The sequence below is a fragment of the Choloepus didactylus genome, chromosome 1 (genome assembly GCF_015220235.1).
Source record: "Choloepus didactylus isolate mChoDid1 chromosome 1, mChoDid1.pri, whole genome shotgun sequence".
Classification (NCBI taxonomy): Eukaryota; Metazoa; Chordata; class Mammalia; order Pilosa; family Megalonychidae; genus Choloepus; species Choloepus didactylus.
In genome coordinates this window covers 161,225,624-161,245,877 of record NC_051307.1, presented here as the reverse complement: position 1 = coordinate 161,245,877, position 20,254 = coordinate 161,225,624, and the positions used below count along the sequence as shown (strand labels likewise).

General features: G+C 44.2%; 1 protein-coding gene across 1 annotated transcript in view; it reads left to right on the top strand.

Moving 5' to 3' along the window:
* EPHB1 (EPH receptor B1) overlaps positions 1–20,254 on the top strand; it is a 452,618-nt gene that overhangs the window by 383,857 nt on the left and 48,507 nt on the right. Inside the window, 3 exon segments of the mRNA XM_037844578.1 lie at positions 3,239–3,319; positions 3,321–3,358; positions 14,972–15,219. Of these exon segments, the coding sequence (XP_037700506.1) occupies positions 3,239–3,319; positions 3,321–3,358; positions 14,972–15,219 (367 nt within the window).

The following is a 20,254-nucleotide window of genomic DNA, read 5'->3' as shown; positions in this document are numbered from 1 at the left end:
CATGCACTCACAAGACACACCCCCACACACTCTCCCATGTACACACATTCTCATATATAGACACACACAAATATACACACACATACATAATCACACAGACACACACACACACTCTCCCACATATACACACACACTGTCTCTCTCACACACACACACAGATACACACACAGACACATTTCTTAACTCTAAGAGCCAGCAAGGCAGCAAACATCTCTTTGTGAGTGAGTTGCCCCCGTCATCAAAGCATTAACTTTCTCCCATTTGGGTGCACTTAGTTGCACATTACTAGCCTAAAAAAATCCTGGCACCATCAAGGGATTTGCCTTTTCCCCTCTGGGAATAGCTCCTTCCTTGAACTGATTGGGGCCAATATCTATAAAGCTCATTAACTCAGAATCCTTTCTCATTCATCCATATATATGTCCTTACTTGCAAACCATTCATTAGAGCGCATTCTAGATTGTTTAATTAGTTTCCACTAAAGGGTTCCTGTAGGACAGCTTAGCACACATCGTTTAAAAGCTCTATCTAAAATAACAAGGTAGTTATTTTTAAAGTAACTAATATAACCCTAAGCGGCTTACATCCCCCAAATGGCCCCCCTCGCTTCTTCTCCCTACTTCCCTACACACTTCCTAGAACAATTTACTGATAATACTAATGAGTCTGTCAGGACATCAGGCAATGTGCTAGGTACATCACTTGCCATATGTCCTTTAATCTCACAGCCACCCTGGGAGGGAGGTGTCATCATCTCCTCCACTGACAGGAGGAAACTATTATCAGAGAGGTATGTGGACTTGCCGCATTTTGCAAGGCTAGTAAAAGGCTTTGGGTTTTTGGTCTCAGCTGTGGACCCCAGCATCTGGGCTCTTTACCTCCTCTCTTCTCTGCCTTTTTTCAAGCTTAGAATTTGGGCAAGGTCAGGGGTTGTTGACACTGACATGCTGCCCCTTTTGCATTTTGAGTCTGTTGCCATCTCCTGCCCTCACTACTCCAGCACACTCTGGCCGACTTTCACCTGCAGCACGGGTATTTCTTTCCTATGGGAGCCTCCCCACCCACCCATGCAGCAAGCCCCCAACCAGCGTTCTGGTGAGAATCAGTGTGGAAATAACCACAGCTCCTTTGACCCTAGGGTGGACCAACTCTGGGGCATGTGGTTTTCTACACTAGTTCCCGGAGCTTCCCTGGTGGGGTGAAGCCTGCTTCGATTGCCCACCATGGTAAGCGGCTTGAGAACCCACCCTTTGTTGGCTGCCTTCCTTTCCCTGTCTTCTCCACTCTCCTACAGCTATTACTTCTTGGGATCACCTCCCAGATCAACCACTGCTTTCAAACCCTTGTCTCAAGGTTTGCTTCTGGAGAAACACAAACTAAGACGAGACTGCCTGTAGATGCTGATCTGGGTTCTTCAGACACTTTCCATCACTAATTCTCCATAACAAATAAGGAAGAGATGAGAAAGATGACCGCCCATCAGCCTTGCTTTCCCATTTGTCCACTGTTATTAAAGCAGAAGCCTCTTCTTATACACGTGTGCACACGCGTGTGCGCACACACACACACGCACACACTCCTCATATGCCCCAGGGATTAGACCATCCCAACATTCCATCACATTCTAATAGCGACTATCTCTCTGTTTCCTTTGTCCACATTTCAGCCAGCACATTCCAAAGTCAGTGCATCCATAAGTTTCCAAGGGGTGTTGTGGGATGGTGTTAACCATCCTAAAGCAAGTTGTCCAGCCTGCCGGGGATGATTTTACTTAATGGCTGGGGAAAAAATCATTTTTCAGAAAATGCAATTTATCTGAGCAGGGCACCTGGCTCTCTCTGGCTTAAAAAAAAATCCCCTTTCAATTCTGTACTGTATCTTCTTTCTTCCTTTGGATGATTACTTAGTTTCCAATCATTACCTGAATTGGTGACCAAGGCAACATCAATTTTTAGGAGTTGTAAAGCCATCAGAAGTATTTTGAGTGAGTAATGTCAAAGCTAGAACATGTGCAAAAGGCTGGGAGTCACCAGAGAATAAGCCACAGTAGGGAGGTGTGTGGCACTGAAACAGAGCTCAGGGGACTTGAGGTCCAGTCTCAGGTCTGAGTTCCGACCCCCAGGCATGGAACAGTTTTGCTTTTTTCAGACCTGCCTGCCTTGCTTACCTGTCTTTTTCATGAATTAGACAGCAGAAGCTGGCAGGGAAAACACCTACCATCCACAAGGATGCAATACTGAGACCATGTTGTTTGGCTTTCAAAGCCCCCACCTCTTCCAACAATCCTACCACCATGAAAACAATGTCTATACTTTGCCTAATGACATATCAAAGATGTTGTAAAATTACATTGTGAATGAATCCATTTGTTTCTTGGTTCCATTTACTTTTTTGTCCTCTCTTCTCCACCTTTTGAATGTATTTCTTCTGCAAAGACAATTCTCTATTTTGTCCCTATGCACACTTATTTATCTTGCACCATATGTATCAGTGACAGACTCTATATTCCTTTGTGTATTTCTCTTTCACCATTTTATTCGTTTTTCATACTTCAGTGTGTCTGAAGGCATGGTGGTTCAATTATCATTTTTCTTTCATTCCCCCTCATTTTTCCTATGTAGACTTTGCTCTCTTCTTTATTAGTATTTTCTATGCTTTTCTCTTCACATTTGCCCTTCTGGTGTACTTTCCCGGCACTTACTCTTTAAGATTTTTTTCTAATAACAATTTCTTTTTTAAAAATCCATCCTCATCCCTCTTGCAGCCCTGTACCACAGCCGTCAGTTATAACCTTAACAGTGGCCTCCACTCAGGAAAGTTGTCAAGTTGATAAATATTGATATCTACCCTACCATTTTACCACCACTTTTCTGCTAATGCGTTTGGTTGGCATCAATCAGCTTTCTTGCTTTCTGTGAGCACCTGGTGTGGGAGCTGGTCCCGATCTGTCATTTATAAGTAATCTTCTCCACATTTCATCAAGAGTTCAAAAAGAGGAAAAAAAAAATATATATGGAGGAGAAGTAGAGGACAGACTAGAGTGGCCCAGATTAGAGTGGCCTAGAGGGAAAGGAGATGGGGAGGCCTGGCAAGAAAAGGGGAGGCAGAGAAGATGTCAGCCTAGTCGATAGGAGATATCTTTTCAGGAACACCTTAGTGATGGGGACGGTCAGCCAGGACTTAATGACTCCCCTGTCCTCTTTGGGATGTTAACCCTGCTTATCTCCTCCAATAAGGAATCCCCAGGGATGAAGATCTACATTGACCCCTTCACTTATGAGGACCCAAACGAAGCTGTCCGGGAGTTTGCCAAGGAATTGATGTATCTTTGTGAAAATCGGAAGAGGTCTCGGAGCAGGTATGGCTCTCCCTTCCCGTCATTTCTGTTCTCCTTGGTGTCCCACCACTCTAGGTGTTCTCTTTCAGCATAAAATGCCATTTTAGTTCGGAAAAAGGAAGCTTCTACCATCTAGAGCCCCAGAAGATAAGTCTGAACCATCCACAATGTTTGCCTAGGACAGAGAGAAAACATCATTCAGGATCTTTGGGGGCCCTTGATCATGGTGGCCAAACTTGTCTGGTGTTACAGAGAAGTCATTTGTAGTTTTAAAGGATTCATAAATAGCTCTGGAAATGGACCACCGAGTGCAGATAAGGAGAGAGAAATAGGGCACACAGCTAATGGTCCTTGGAAGAAATATAAACTCTTGGAAACTGGACCTAATATCCCACTCCCTGACTACCATAACTCCATACCTTTGGACCAAAGCTTCCCACACTTTGAGTTCCCCTTTGCCTAACTACATGCATTTAGAGACAAACTATGAAAAGAAGAAAGACTGCTGTTTCCTGAAGAAAGCCCACCCATATTTGCTGCAAAAGATCTGTGATATACAGGGCGACACAAGACAAATTTCACTCCCAAGAAACACGTGTGCTTCAACCATTTTACTGCATTGGAGAGGAAACCCAGCCCAGCACAGAAGTAACTGCCTAAGATGCTCTCAGGAAATCATACCTAAAGACTGATCTAGCATTTTCATCTTTCTTTATGGTGCAGTGGTGGTTGAGTCATTTTGGTAATGGACCTACCCTTAGTAATGTAAATGAGATAACATCCCCAAATACCATTATTTTATAAGTAATCTCTTTACTGCTTCCTCCACTGCCTATTTTGAATCTTCTTAAAAGATGTGTCTGCGTTGTGTCCTCTTCTCTGCTTTTATTTTCTTCTACAACATTCTTTGCCTTTTCTTCTTCAATTCTTATTAATCATTGTTCAATCTATCTTCATTCAGATGCTGTAGTCTTCTTTTTAACCACTAGGTCTAGAAGTATTTTATTCATGTAAATATCTAGGGACTGAAGTTACTTCTTCCAATAAAATATGTTTAGTCAAAGTCTTACAGACAGCCACTTCATATATTATCTTTAGGGGGAATGTCACCATCCTTCCATTCACTGCCTCCCTTAATGCACTAAGGGGTCAAAAAGCCATCTGTGAAATTGGAAGTCGTATTTGAAAGCTTGCCCCATTAGACCACCATTTTCATGCTCTGGTTTCCCTCTCAAAGAGCCACAACCTCTTTCCTCAGCATCAGCGGGGTGGGTGCTGGGACACACCACTCCCCTCCCACCGGCCCCTCAGGAGTTTCAGCCAGCTGGCCATAATCTGATGCACATGAGTCTATACATATTTCCTATTGACTTTCATTAAATATGTTACTGAACCACGACTTTCACTTCTGTGCAGATAATTTCCTCTTCCTCCTTAGACGCTGACATATTTAAGGATCATGACTTGGAAGGCTGGGTACCAGATAAATTGGATTACTCTTAGGGGCTCTGCTTTCTCAAGTAAACTTGAAAGAGTGTTGGAGAGGTGGGCTCTCCAACCTGTACCCTGTTTCCCTGCATTATTAATTGTTGTTATGGCATGTGGTAATGGTGCTAGTGATTTTAATGTCGTTATTTATATCATGTGCTTAGAGCGATGTGTTCTGGGCTTCATTTCAGCCCTGGCAACACCTAACAGCCCCCCTCCCCACCTTTGTCAGGGGAGGAGTAAAGAGCCTTCTTGCTTTATGACCCTGCCAAGGAGTTACAATTTGAGGTGAGCCCATCAACTGCGAGATACCTATAAAAGGACAATTGATGGGACTGCTCTGTCTTTCACCTTACATTTTTGTACAGCATTTGCTCTGTGCATTCTGCTCAGAGGACGTTCTACCCTCTCTGTGGCTCACATGGAGCTGGGGAGGGACTGATGCATTTAGCAGCTTATGTGATGCCCAGCAGCATGGTATAGAGACCTCTGCCCTGAGACTGCTGGTCACCATCTCCCCGACACCCATCTCCCCGAGATTCAGAACATACCAGAGCTAATCCCTATGGATGTGGATTCGCCATGCTAACTTGATGCGATTTGAACAGAAGACTCTCTTGGCTACGATCTATCTTTTGCCATTCTCCAATAACTTTTCTCATCTGTCACCACCCTTGCTTCCCCCACACCTTCCCTTCACTGAGGTTTTCACTTTGTGCTAAAAGAATTGGTGTGAAGGTCAAGTTCTCTTTTTTAAAAATGATTTTTTTAAGGTGAGATTTCTGAAGTGTAATTGGTAATGTTTCTCTTGGTCAACTGAGAGATTTGAAGCAGGAGGCAAAAACTGGGTTGAAGAATGATAAGGAAAAATCAGAAATTATTTACCCTTCCTTCCTCCTTCCCTTCTTCCTTTCTTCCTTCCCTCCCTCCTTCCCATCCCTCCTTTCCTCCTTCCTTCTTGCCTCCATGAGCCAACACAGAGGAATGTTCAGCCCTTTCTTCTGGCAGGGAGTGGGGTGGACAGGAAGTCTGAGCCTTGAAGGATGAAACTAGCAGAAAAATAAATTTTTCTGAAATTCATTAGAGAATGACACAGTGACAGAAAAGAAAAATTTTATTATTTAAGGGGGAAAATGAGCATGGCCTTCTAGCAGTAGTGTGCTAGAGACAGCTCACACTAACTCTCAAGAGCCAGTTATGTGCATCTCTTCCAGACCCCACAGATGGTGGCATCAAGTTTGTCTCTTGAAAGTGGCATGATACACATATTTATACCATGGAAACTAGCAAATGCTACAAATCAGGGTTTTGGGTTTTTTTGGTATGTTTATTGGTGTGTTTGTTGAGGAACTAGTAGGTAAGCACTGACCAGCACATCACCACCTTCCAGACTGTGCAAGGTTGTTTCAGAGAGTTTGCAGAGAAACCAGCCTGTGCCTGCTAAGCATAGAGCCTGAGGGGAGGACTGTGGTCGTTGCAGGAGGGATTGAGTTCAAGAAGATCCTCATTCATTTAGCACTGATTCTGTGCATAGGACTGGGGTGGATTCTGAGAGCATATACTCAATGCCTGACAATCCCTGCCCTCTGGGGTTATTGTCTAGTACATGGACACATGATGCACTCAGTGAGAGCAGGATGAGCAACTGAGAGCTGAGATCAGGGGCCCAGAGAACAGGGACCTGGAGATGGGAGAAGGGGAAGCTTGATGGCAGGGGAGGACCAGGGAGGAAGGACTGAGTGACCACTAAAGGGTGTAGAGGCATTGGGTAGGCTGACACTCTGGGCAGCACATCCTGGAAGCAAGGAGGAGAGACTCCTGCTGGGGAGGAGTTGAGTGTTAAGTCTAGGGTATGGATTTTGTCTACAGAAAACAGGGAACTCCCATAGTTTCTGAGAAAAGGAGGTAATAGGAGTGAGGCTCTGGGGAGACTAGCTGGGAAATACTGTGTTTGGATTGTATTGGAAGAGGGTGGTGGTAAGAGTTGAGAAAGGACCTTGGAGGCATGGAGATGAGTTATGGGGCTACTGCCTGGAAGAATGGAGAAGGTTTAAGACAGTTGATGCTGGGATCAAGAGTGGTTAAGAAAGGCTGCATTGAAATAGCCAAAAATATCCAAACCAGGGATTCTCCAAATGTGCTGAGTGGCATGGCTAGTGGGCTTGATGCCTGGAGCTGATGGGGTTGTGGCCAGAATTGAGGGGTATCAAGTCAAACAAGTTGAAGGGAGAGTAAGGCTGCCTGGCCCCTAAGGCGGAGGGAGTGGCACCTGTGCATGCCAGTGGAATCAAATCTAGAAACTCGGATGTTGAAGAATTGCATCAGTTGCCAACATTTCTTCTAAAGTTGTTGAGGATGTTGAACAAAGGAATGAAAAACAAAAACAAAAAGCATTAGAAAAAAAACTGTGAGCCAGGTGTGACCATATAAGAAGACTGAATTGCAATTAAATCATTAATTGATTCTGTAATTATTTGCTTAATGTTCATCTCTCTTCATGAGGCTCAAAGTCCCATGGGAGCAAGGGAACAGGTGTGTTTTTGGTGGTCTGGTACCTAGCCTAGTGTGTGGCACTGAGGTGTTCAACTAAATATTGAATATGCTTGGATGAAAGTAGGTCCTTGGGGGGGGGGGAGAATTTGACAGAAATAAAAATTTGGAAAAGAGTTTGAGAGAATAGATCAAGATTAAAGAGAGGTGGAGTGAGATAGTGAGTCATTTGGTGCTCTTGGAAATGGCCCAGGGAAGCAAAGGAAGGCCTGCTGACCCTTCCTCTTCTCCCTGCAGATAGTGGTGTTAATTGAAGTCTTTTTAGAGGGCAGCAGGCCACCATGGTGTCTTTGGGGGAATATCAGCTCTCTGTTACTATGCGTCTGACTAATAAGTTTCATCTGAAAGGTCAACTCCAATGCCTTGGTTGATTCTGATGAGTTTGATTGGTAGACTTGCCCAGAGCATCACCCAGGGCTGTTTTGTTTGACTGAGTCCCACGGCATGAAAGGCATCCCCTGGGTTGTGCAGTGCACAACCTGTATACTGGGCAGCAGCCCTAACTGTAACTGTCAAGTGCATAAAATTGTAGGTAGAAGTGTTGCCAGAAGGTGTCATCTAGGAAAAGACATGCCAATTGTATTTTAATTACTAAATACATCCTCCTCTGACTCCAGCGGCTACTGATTCAGCATTCCACAGATGACTTCTCATGAGGGAAGAGTCTTGCAGTGAGAGGTCTGGGTTAGGGCATCTGAGGGGAGAGAATTTGTGATGTGCATGGATGGGAATGGGGTTACCTGGGTGAGGTCAGCAAAGGCCCAGCATGTGCTTCTCTCCTTAAAGAAGAGACTAAGTTTCCCTGGCAGTTAGAAAGGTCAAGTGCCAGTCTGACTCTCCTGGGTTCATTCAGATTCAGGATGGGCAGCAGGAGGGTAGCCTCATACAGGGTGAGAGTCACAGCAGGAAGGGTTTCTAGAAGGATAAATCAAATACTTGTCTCCAGCAGTTATACTTATAATAGCTAGCATGTATTAAGCACTCACCATGTGCCTGATGCTGCCCTTCATACTTTACAGCATTATCTCAGTTAACCCTCATAACAGCCTTGAGAGTTCGAGTTTGTGTGTATATGAATATGCATTAAAAAAAAACACAAAAAAGTCATTAGAAAATCAAGGTTCAGAGGATGGCTTGCCCAGGGTCACACTTTGAGTTGAGTTAGTGACAGAGATGGAATTTAAACCCAGATATGGCTGATCTGAGCCTGGTTAGTTTAACCTCCATGCGACCTGCCACTTTGGTTACTATTCTGGAAAAGAGCTGCTCAGTACACAGGGGCATTGCTTCTGATGGTAAATTCTTACCCAGCAGTTTAGAATGCCCAAGGCTTTTTGCTTGGGAATTATGATACTGTCCAAAAAATCCACATCCCCCTATGATGGTGCTGCAAAGGCCATTCCACATTCCTGGGGGAAAGCATATTCTTTCTAGAGTACCCTGGTCCTCCCCTCTGTCTCTCATCTTCTAATATGATCAGTTATCTGCCTTAGGAAGGACAACATCTAGGACCAAGTCATTTGACATTTTAAATTATATGTGCTTGTTTATATGATGAAAATAACCTCCCTCTAGCATTATGCAATGTAGGTATGCAACTGTTGTCTACCAAATACAAAAAGCTACAAGAAAAGAAAAAACCAAAACCAGCCTGCTCTAACCATCTGGTTGTCAGGTGTTGTGGACACTGTAGCTGTCGAGCAGGTTCCGTCTCATGTGCCAGCACCAGTAGCCTGGTAATGGGTACTTGGGGCACTCTGCTGAGGATGAAGAATGTTGTGATCAATTAGTAATGTCTGTTACTGGTGTAGGATCAGGAGGTACTAGAATGCATGCCATTGTTCTGCTGTCCCTGGGCTAGCCATAACCTACTTATCTTGCATAGGCTAGCGTGATAAAACTTGCTTGAAAACCTAGTTTAAATTCATTCTTTAAGGGTTCTGTTTCTGCTGTAAGTTTGAATTCATAACTAGGAGCTCCACTTTCCTTTTTTTCTCCCCAAGGCAGTTTGTGACTTCAAAATGCTGCTAAAAAAAAAAAAAAAAAAAAAAAAAAAAGAAGTGCCGTTGCATGTAAATTTGAGTTGCACACAGCCAGCAGCTACTGCTTGAAATACCTGCTGGCAGATTGGATGTTTCATTTTCAAAAACTGAAAATTCTTTCCTTCTGATTTTGTATATAATAGCTGAGGCATTCAACACTGCTAAACCACTTTTTCTCTATTCCTCAATTTGTCAAGGAAGGTGGAAAGAGGAATTGGCAAGGAGCTGAAACTTGCAGGGAGTAATTTCAGGAGCTGTCTCAGAGAGCAATCACAAATTACCCTCAGTTGACAGCCTGGAGGGCAGTGGCTCTCAAACTTGAGCCATCCATGAGAATCACCTGGATGCATGTTAAAACCCAGACTGCAAGGTCCAATCTCCAGAGTTTTGAATCCTAGATTTGATAGATACAGAAAGAAGATTTTGCATTTCTAACAAGCTGATAGTTTATGCTGATACTGTTGGGCAGGTGGAGACCACACTTTGAGAACCACTGAAAGCCATTGGTCCCCAAACTGGCCTGAAACTGGGGCTGGATCCTAGCCAAAGAGAGGTTTGAACATAGGAGAGGATCCAGGGTCAGCTGTGAAGATGTGTGCCGGTGAAACCCTAGCAAGACTAAAATTAGGTTGGTTGCAATTATACGAGTAAAGGATCTATGAAGAAAGAATCAGTCATACCTAGCAGTTTACAAGACACTTTCCTATAAGCATCTATTTTAAATATAATGTTGATGCTTGACTTGTTGAAAGTGTTTTTTAGATATTATAAAATTTTATTTAAAAATGAAAAATTCTTTGCCATGATTTAGAGCTGTTAAAGAAGCAAGCTGGAGTTTAGATCATGGCAAACCAAAGCACCCAAAGACATCAAGTCCTGGCCCTAATTACAGAAAAAGCATCAAAAAGCAAAAAATAGTTTCTTCAGGAGAGTTTATGAACCTGAGGTCAAAGAGGTTTCTTAGATTGTAAGTGATAGGAGGCCTTGATTTTCTGTTTGCTGTTAAAATGGCAAAATGCCCATCTATTCCCACTTCCCGATGAAACTGCGGTGGCGCTAAGGGGCCAGAGGCCCTAGGCTTTAGCGCCCTAGGCTTACCTGGGGAACGCCCAGCAAGCCAGGGTGCTTGGCAGGAGAACTTCCCCGCCACCCAGGCAGAAAGCCCTGTCATGTGAGATCACAAGGCTGCAGAAAACTACTTTTCCTCCCTTTTCTTTTCCAATACCCTTTTTCATATTTCCCCCAGACCCACCCCCATTTTCTCTTTTTCTTATCACCACCTACATGTGTCTAGAACAGTTTGTAGTTTACAAAGCACTTTCTCATATACTCCTCCCAACCTCCTGTTAGAAAGACAGGAATTCATCCTTTTTTTTTTTTTTTTTTTTTTTTTTTGTATAGAGATGAGGAAGCTGAGGCCTGGAGAAGTTAAGGGCCCTGCCCAAGGTCGATGGACTCACAGGTGGTGAGCTGACTTAGACATGGAACTGCTTACTCTGCTGGCAGAGTTTTCTTCCCAAATGCACTCCAAGTCCACTTAATTACAGTGTGGAACACAGCCTCCACATGAGGATTATGTATTGAGTGACTTCTTTTGCAGTTGGTGTATTGAAAACCTCTGGGCTTGGAGAATATGAAGTCATTTCTTTGCAAGACAGGAAAGGAGCTATTTTTACAGAATCACCACTCTTTAAGTCGCTGCTTTCCAAGATTGCAGCTCAGACTTCCGAGAGCCGTAACTCCGCTGCAACTGCGTTAACTGACTACAAAGCCCATCTTGCCCTATTCAAGGAGAACAAGCTTTTGTTTTGTAATTTTTGAAAACTATATGATGAGAACCCTGCAGAGGATGGAATTTAAAGCTAAAATGTTGAATGCATTGTACTTAAAGACCACTCAGAAAGAAAGATTAACAATGAAATAACATTTGTCAACAAGGAAAATAATTTGACCCACATTGTTCTATGTAGATGCAACTTCACAGAGCCACACCTTCATTTGTTTCTTCCCACCTTCTTTTCTTCCTTCTTTCCGCTATCATCTCTGAAACCCAAGCTATGGCAGGCTCTGGTCAGTGTGAGGGAACCTGTATCCAAGAGCTGCTTTCAAAAATATTTAAAGGTGTAGAGAAAGAAATTCCAGTGTACTACAGGGCTTTTGGCAGTTTACTAAAGTGTTTGGAATATGCTCAGGTTGCTTAGACTTCTGGTTCTCAACCTTGGCTGCACATCAGAATCCTCGGGCAGCCAGGATGGGCTTCATGGACATGCAGCCTGTGCAGACACACTGGGCCCCACGCTTGGAAGGACCACTTGCTTAGTTTAATGCTCTGCCGTCACAGTCTTGAAATTCTTAGTAATTTTAAACAAGGAGCCTCACATTTTCATTTTGCACTGCATTCCATAAATTATGCAGGTGATCCTACAGGCAGCTTTTTAAATATATCAGTGCCCAGGCTGCACCCAGACCGATGAATCACAATCTCTAGGGGTGGGGCCCAGGCCTCTGTCCTCTGTAAAGCATCCCAGGTGATGCCAGTGGGCTGCCCACTTTGAGAACCACTGGTGCAGAACAGATGTGCTCAGTTGGGGGTATGTGTATATATATACACTCCGTAGGGGCATGACTCACTTGGAGCACTTTTCCAAACTCTACACAGATGTGTAGAGATTGATAAATATCATGGTTCCTAACTATTCTGATCCCACCCCACTCCCAGGCAGGAACCTCCAATGAATCTGACTTCTGTCTGTGAGACAGCTTCACTTCTGCTCTTGCCTGCTCCTGAGTTGTTGTGATAGTAACTGCATGTGAGCTGCTTGGGCCTGCACGGTCAGGGCTCAATCGTCCCTGAGTTGTCACTTCGTGTCCATGCAGCTGTATTCCCTGCCACCCTGCCTTGAGGCCCTGTGGCAGGAAAAGAGCCGTGGACAAGATCCCCGGCTCTGACTCAGAGCTGTGTGATTTGGGGCATATTTCTGTGTGCCTCAGAGAATTTTTATTGGTAGTAAAATGGAGATGATGATATCTACCTCATGGGGAGGTTGTGAGGATTAAATGAGATAAGGCATGTACAGTGCCTGGCACATAGCAGGTGGTCAATAAATATTTGTGTGCTATCTCCACCAAGAAAAAATATTTGCATATTTCCCCCTCAATTGTGTGTTTTTATTAAATAAGAAAATAGAACTCATTATTACGGTAACAAGGAAAAAATATTAACCAATATTCTTCAACCAGTATACTTTTCAAATATGCACTTCATATTCATTCAGCTCGTAGTTATGGAACCGTTAGGTCATGGTATCAGAGGGATGGATTCCAAATACTATATGTATCAATATATATCTATATATTTATGTATATCTATATATCAATATATCTATCTATATTTATAGCTATATCTGACAGGTCTCAGTTGTCCAGTACTTTTATTTAAATTTCACTCATTTAAATTCAAAAATAATGCTTACTTATTGCAGCAATTCAAACAACATAAAAGTAACTAAATTAAATTTACTAGTTTCTACTTTCCTGCTTCCACTCCCACCCTACTCGTGTAACCATTTCAAGAGTGACTTGAATTTAAAAATAAGTTTATGTGGGTCTTTCCATAATTGTTTCTTTTGCATGCACACACACAACATACACACCCATATGAATACATATTATATTGCCTTCTATTATATGCTCGTCTTTTCTTCATTTAACAATATAATTTGTTCATCTTTGTTTTCAGTAGCTCATGGCATTCCATGTGATGGATGTGCTATTTTCCAACCATTCCTCTGGTTACGGTTATACAGTGTTTGGCTATAGAAGATATTACAGGAAGCATTATTTTACCTACCAATTTAAATACCGGCACTTCTACTTCTTTTGGATGGAAGAAGGAGAGAGCCTTGGCACTTTATAACCCAGGAGTTGGGCAAGGCAAAAGCCGAAAAATAATAAACTTGATACACAAGTTTTATCATGTCTACCCTGTACCAGGTGCTAAAATGGGGTGCACAGGCTACAAGCATGAATGGGACTCAGCCTCTGTTCTCCAGCAGGTCACCTAAACAGCATGTGATCAAATGTCAAAACCCATGTTACAAATGTTGCATCTCTTAGTGTTGTAAGGTCTGTGTTGAAATCTTCCTAACAGTGCTTAATCCAACCACTACTCTAGGCCCAGGTTCTAGAAAGTTCTTGTTGACTCTGGGGGAGTTTTGCATAAAAAGCTCTTTCATGCACTTTCCTTCCAAACTCTTCCATAGCAGAAAACAAGAGGAACCATTTCCAATTAAATCAGAGAAGTGTTAACTTGCCTTTCTAATGAGGCCAATAATTTATCTGATTGCTCACTGTTTGCGCCACCATTTTTTTCCAGAGGCTGAAAATGAGAAAGAAAAGTTTTCCCAGCAGAAAACTGTGTTTCTACTGTCAGGCCTTTGACACACATTTCAGCGATGCACATACAAGTAGATACTTAACCGCTTCATGTGAAAGAGCTGGAAGTTACAAAACCAAGTTAAATCATAAAATAAAGCACATAAAACAGGATTCAACAGACTTTTTTTTTTTAAGCAGCTATGAAATTGTGTCACCAGAATTGTTTTTACTGATGGTGATTTTACTGCAAAAATGTTTAAATGTGGTGGCACCCGTGGAGGTGTGCAGCCTGCTTTCACTTGGAAAAACAACTTGCCTTTCAGCTTTCAGGAGCGCAGTTAGCTGGCAGCCTCCAGCTGCGGTGCCTTCAGGATCTGCCTCAGCTTTCCAGCCAAGGCTGAGATTTTCCCGGCAGGCCCAGGTAATGAGTGAGCATGGAGGGATGCTAGGGCCTGCCCGTTTCTGCAACAGGTGATCTTTACTCTGGAGCTCCCGTTGAGTTGGCCGAGACTTTATCAGGTCTGCATCTCAATCTGGGCTTTCCCTGCCCAAGGCTGCTTCCTCCTTTCTTTTCATAATCCCAGATCTGCATCTGGGCTGAGGTTCTCCCAGTCCAATCCTGCTTCCTCTCTCTTTTATCTTTCATAGATAAGCCTCTTTCCTTCCTAACTTCTCGGTGTACACTTTCTGGAGGCCCCCATAGATACCAGTGCTCAGGGCAATGCATGAATATAAATGTATACGTCTTATTTAGATGAAGGAGGTACTTGAACATATATATCCCCTACACCCTGGACATTCTTGTGCCAGTCTCTGCTAAAAATGAATTATGATTCTGCCAAAGTGAAACTGACTGTTTCATTTCAGTTATTCAGCTGGGGCATAAATGAAAAATGAAATGTGGGGACAAAACAAACCCATATTCTGAAATTCCTCTTTAGTTCCCCCTAACTATTTCTAAGAACCCAGGTAAGGAACTTATTTTAGTATTCCTTTTGTGTTTGACATGACTGATTAGAGCCAAGACATCATGGTTACAATGAGAGAAACTATTTCAGTTTATGCCACTGTAATCACAATTCCACGTTGTACACTATAATCCCTGATAGGAAGCCTCCCCTTGCGGCCACACAGACTGAGGAGGAAGAGGTTAATCATTGCATTCTTGCTGTTGTAGGAGAGTTTGGAGAGGTGTACAAGGGGCGTCTGAAACTGCCAGGCAAGAGGGAAATCTACGTGGCCATCAAGACACTGAAAGCCGGCTACTCAGAGAAGCAGCGCCGGGACTTTCTGAGCGAGGCGAGCATCATGGGCCAGTTCGACCACCCCAACATCATCCGCCTGGAGGGAGTGGTCACCAAGAGCCGGCCCGTCATGATCATCACGGAGTTCATGGAGAACGGTGCTCTGGATTCTTTCCTCAGGGTAAGTGCGGCTCAGGGGCACCAAAGATGCTGGCCCTGCTGGACACTGGTGAGCGATGGCTGGCAAGCAGTGTCTGCAGGAGATGACCAGCTGTTCCTAAATCACGGGATGAATTTTGGGTGGGGTATTGGCGATGTTAAGATTAAGAGAGATTTGTCACCGAGAAAAGAGAACAATACAGAGCATGTGGGTCCCCCAGAAGGAGGTTGGCATGGTATAGGGCCTCATTAAATGCTCGTTGGATGAATATGAATGAATAGAGGAGGTGAAGGATGGCCATTGGCATCTGCATGAATCATGCAGATTGAAGAGACTTTCAACTGCTCAATCACTCGGTGTGTTTCATGCAGGTGCCAGTGGCCATTCTGTCGTTTTACAGCATGGCTGCCCTCTCAGCCAACTCTTCATTTATAGTTCGGAGATAAAACGGACTGCTCTTTGATGACACCTGGGTGACCTGCACTCTGAGGAGGCACTTCTGGACAGGGAAGGGGAATAATGTGTCACCAGTGTCCGCAAGTCTTTCCCAGGGTTGAGGAAGAGTTGTGACTTCCAACCAACCTGCAGTGTAGGGGGTGGGGAGTGGGGGGAGGAAGTGGAGGGAGGAGCGGGGGGTACCTAAAGCCCCACAGCTGGTAAAAGATCATTGTCATTGTTGGAACATGCCCCACATGGAGCCAGGCCTTCACTGGAACCACTTTCATTTCTGTAGGGTATCTCAGAGGCACTCAGGAGAGGAGTGGGTGAGAATGGCCAAGATGCTGCCCCAGGGAGTGGAAGCAGATTGAGTGTAGGCTGTGGGCCAGGACCTGCCCTAGACCAAGAGGCTCAGCTGGGGCTTCTGGGATGCCAATGAGCAGAAGGTCCAATGGGCCGCATCAGAGAATGGGGTGGCGCCTCCTAAGAAAGGACTTCAGGTGATATCAAGTAACAGGCTTCACAAGTCACCAGAGCTGCCACACAGCAGCTGTGGCTGCAGATCAAAGGACCACAATTGGTCATTCAAATATTCAAAGGATGACTGTTCTGGCCAGGCCCTGTGCTAGCTGCTGGGTCCATAGAGGTGAAGTCAATGTTGCTCTAATGCTACGTAACAAATCATCCCAAAACTTAGTGATTTAATACAACAATTTATTTTACTCCCATCTGCAATTTGGACAGAGTTCGGTGGGGATGTCTCATCCCTGTTACATGCAGCTTCAGCCTGGGCAGCTCAAAGGCAGGGGCCAGAATCATCTGAAGCCTCACTCACTCACATGTCTGGTGTTTGACGGTGGGTGTCAGCTGAAACCTCTCCATGGGTCTGCTTGGGCTTCTTCAGAGCTAGCTGGGTTCCAGAAACAAGCCATCCAAGAGGACAAAGTGGAAACTGTACCGCCTTTTGTGATCTAGGCGCGAAAGTCACATGGTGTCACTTCCACCATAGTCACAGGCCCACCCAGTTTCAAGGGGAGGGAAGAGGCTCCTTATTTGGATGAGAGGATAGCACATCAGTGTCTTCTCACACATATCTTGTCGCAGCCATCTTAGAGAATCCAATCTGCCACGGGTGCCATCCCTGCCCCCGAAGACCTCGGTGCCCAAGGCATCCAGCTATCCTCTGAGTAGAGTGTACTTTTCTGCTTCTTGAATGTAGTTCAGAGGTATCATAAGTGACAAAGAACTTAATTCATCCTGGGGAAGTCAGGGAAGGCTTCAAAGAGGAAGGAGTGCATCTTTGGAGAATGGAGGAATATGCCAGACAGACATGGGAGCCAGCAGGTGGGCCAAGCAAACAGCACGTACAAAAGACTAATCGAGTGTGGAGTATTTGGGAAACTATCAGCTGCTGCTTGTGGCCCTAGAGCCCAGAAGCAGAGGGGCTGCAATGCGGAAAGGTTGCTGGGGCACTCATCTAGAACCTGCATTTGCACAGTACTCAAGCTAGTACAGACTTTTGGCCTAGTCTGTGTTGTTAGGGGGCTGTGGCTCCATGGAGGGAGGGGGCACAAATGAAGTAGACTGTGGGGCCCTGAGACCCCAAATACCCCAGCCTGATACAGTATCCTTGAGCATATGTGTTATGTCTCATGGCATTTTGAAACCCCAGTACCGAGTACAGTGAGCACCAGGTAAATGCTGGTTGAATGAAAAACATTAACAATTCTCTTTTGTTTCTGGAATAAAAATGTTCGAGGTTTGGCAGGTGAGGTCTAGTCATCATGTGTACACATGATCTCTTGCTCACTGTTCTTGTAGCCACACCTGTAATGTCAGAGCAAGGCATGGACCATGCTTTCCTGGGACATTCGTTCGTGATCAGAGATCTCATGAAGACAGTCAAATGAAAGGGAGTAGAATGCAACATTAGAGAAAAAGAAGCAGCCTCAAGACCCTGCCAGGACTCATTTACTTCCTACAGGTCACCTACTGCACTTCCCAGAAAGTCACACCGTGAACTGAGGACTGTGATAAGACTCCCTCCCCAGAACGTGGAGACTCATTCTCAGGAGCCTGCGGAAAATCAAAACGCCACACCATTGCTCCTCTCAGGAACGGTTTCTACTTGGGGCCCAGGACACAGGGGCATGATGGGCTTTAGTGTTTTTCATGATGATGAGGCTCATCTTGCAGTGGGAGGAGACCTAGGGCAAGATAGGAGCAAGGAAAAGCAGAGAAGGGATGGCAAGAAAGGAGTGGCGACAGCCGGCAGTGCCAAGCGGAGAGAGGGGGAAATGAAGCATTACTGACTCCTCGCTCAGCATGGAGGCAGGTAATCTATAAATCTAATTTCAGCCTTACTACCAAACCCTGGAGCATAGCAACATTAATTGATGTATCTGCTGCTTGATAAAATTGAAAAGTAGGTCATCAGTTCAGTTCTGCAGGGTCCATCTTCTGGGAAGTACGATAATTTTAGGATCACCATTCAGAGAGAAAGACAAAGGGGTAGTTCTCAATTTGTGTGACTGTTCCTCCCCTCCAATTCCTCCCTTTACACTGGATGTAGCATCTTTGGGAAGAAGCTGCAACTCCAGCTCTGGGTCAGTGTCTGAGAGGCATCGGGGACCCAGTCAGCACATTGGGCATGGCTTCTCACAGTCCACTCACTGCTCGCCTCTCATTTCAGGACTCAGAATCCCACCCATTCTAGAGGATTGGAAATCAGAAACGCTGTTATCCTTTAACCACACATTCAGTAGGTTGTTTATTATTGGGGCTTTTTCTTTTTAATGAATGGGCCATGGATTATGCAGCATGCAAATCCATAATTAAACATTTACTTCTTGGCATTCAAATCCAAGGGATTCAATTTGGTCACTCTTCCATAATCTTAGGAACAACTCCTGAGGAACACCAAAGCTCTGGTCAACGTCCCGTGGCTTAACTGAGAAGGTCGACAAGCTCTATAAAGGCCTTCTGACCCAAACTTGGCATTGAGGACGCGATGGTTCATTCACACAGATGGCCATACCCTGAAGACTCTTGGAACACTTCTCATAGGAAATCTCATTCATGGGCTGGAGCTGTAGGACAGCAGCCCAGAAGTCAGGAAGAGAGCCTGAGACTGAGGTTCTGCTTCAGTGAGTCACCCTGTGGCCTTGAGAAAATGTGTTAACTCAATTTCCCAAACTACAAACTGAAAGCATTGAGCCAGATGATCTTGAAAGGTCTCTTTCAGTTAAAGAAAAAAAAAAAAAAATCTATGATTCATTCTCTTCAAACAAATCAAATAAGGGTTTCATTTTCCAAAGTGGATTTGTCAATGAAAGTTGAAATACCTAAATCCTACCTGTCTAATGTAAGGGCCAGCCAGTGGCTCCAATGCATTTGCAGAAAAGCAATTTCAGCAGAAAGCTCTTCATGAAGGGAAGACCATTTAAATCACTTAACTTCACCTAGGCCTGTATTTCTTCTGATATGTGCTTTGTTTTGACCATGTACTCAGTCACTGGGAAATCTGGGGTTTCTTCTGCCTTGTTTTTCTTTGCTTGCCAATATTCATGTCTAGTTGTTCTTCTTGGGGAGTTATTTCAAAGAGCTGAGCATAAAATCTGAATATGTATATATCCTTAAATTTCATAAATATTATGAACTCAATGGGCATGACCCTGTCTTATCATGATATGTGGCTCTCCTACAGATCTCAGAAATTACCTTGCTCATTGCAGGGTCAGTGTATTCCAATGGGAAAGGTACTGGGCAGAAGTTAAAAGAAGTTAAAAGATCTGGATGAGAGTAGCACGTTTGTGGCACACATGCCTCTACTTTCTGTTCCTGTAGTCATGGCAGACAGCATTAGTCCATTGTGACTCCTCTCCCTGTGAAGTTTATACACAGCCTTCTTCTCCACACAGCTTTTGAGGCAGCCATTGTCAGTGGAAAAGCAGTTTGTCCGTATTCTGGACTTACATTCTTGTTGTAATTCAAAACCATGCAGAGTGATTTAAGGCTGATCACTTAAACTTTCTGGACCTCCTTTATCTATGCTATTGCCTGCCTTGTCTACCACAAAAAACCATTTTTAAGGATCAGAACTTGTTCTGTGAAGTATGGCTTGCCGTTCCAGAGCTGAGTTGTGGAAGAAATAAATGTTTGTTGATTAATTGATCCAGACTTGAGGCCAGTGTCATTAGGCCCCGATCTTTGCTATAGTTCTGACCCCGGAGTCCTCAGTCGTTCTTACAATACGTCTGAGGTACATGGGCGAGCCGACTTGCAAGACAATGCACCTTGCACTGATAGAGTGATTGCTGCTGCCTTGGTGTTCCCAAGGCATTCAGCGAAGCCCATTCGCATTGTCATCTCTTTTAGTCCTCACCAAAACCCTATGCAGATTGGACACCATGTTCTTATTTTACAGATGTGGAAATCCCTGCTCTGGAGGTTAACTTACTTGTTCAAGGTCACACAGCCAGGGAGCAGCAAAGCCTGGATCTAATGGGGTCTGTCTGGCTCCAAAGCCTGGACTTTTAACCACATCTTGGCCCTTGTTGACCAGAGGAACTAAAAGCAAGACTAATATAAGTTTGAAAACTTAGCTGATAATAAAGAG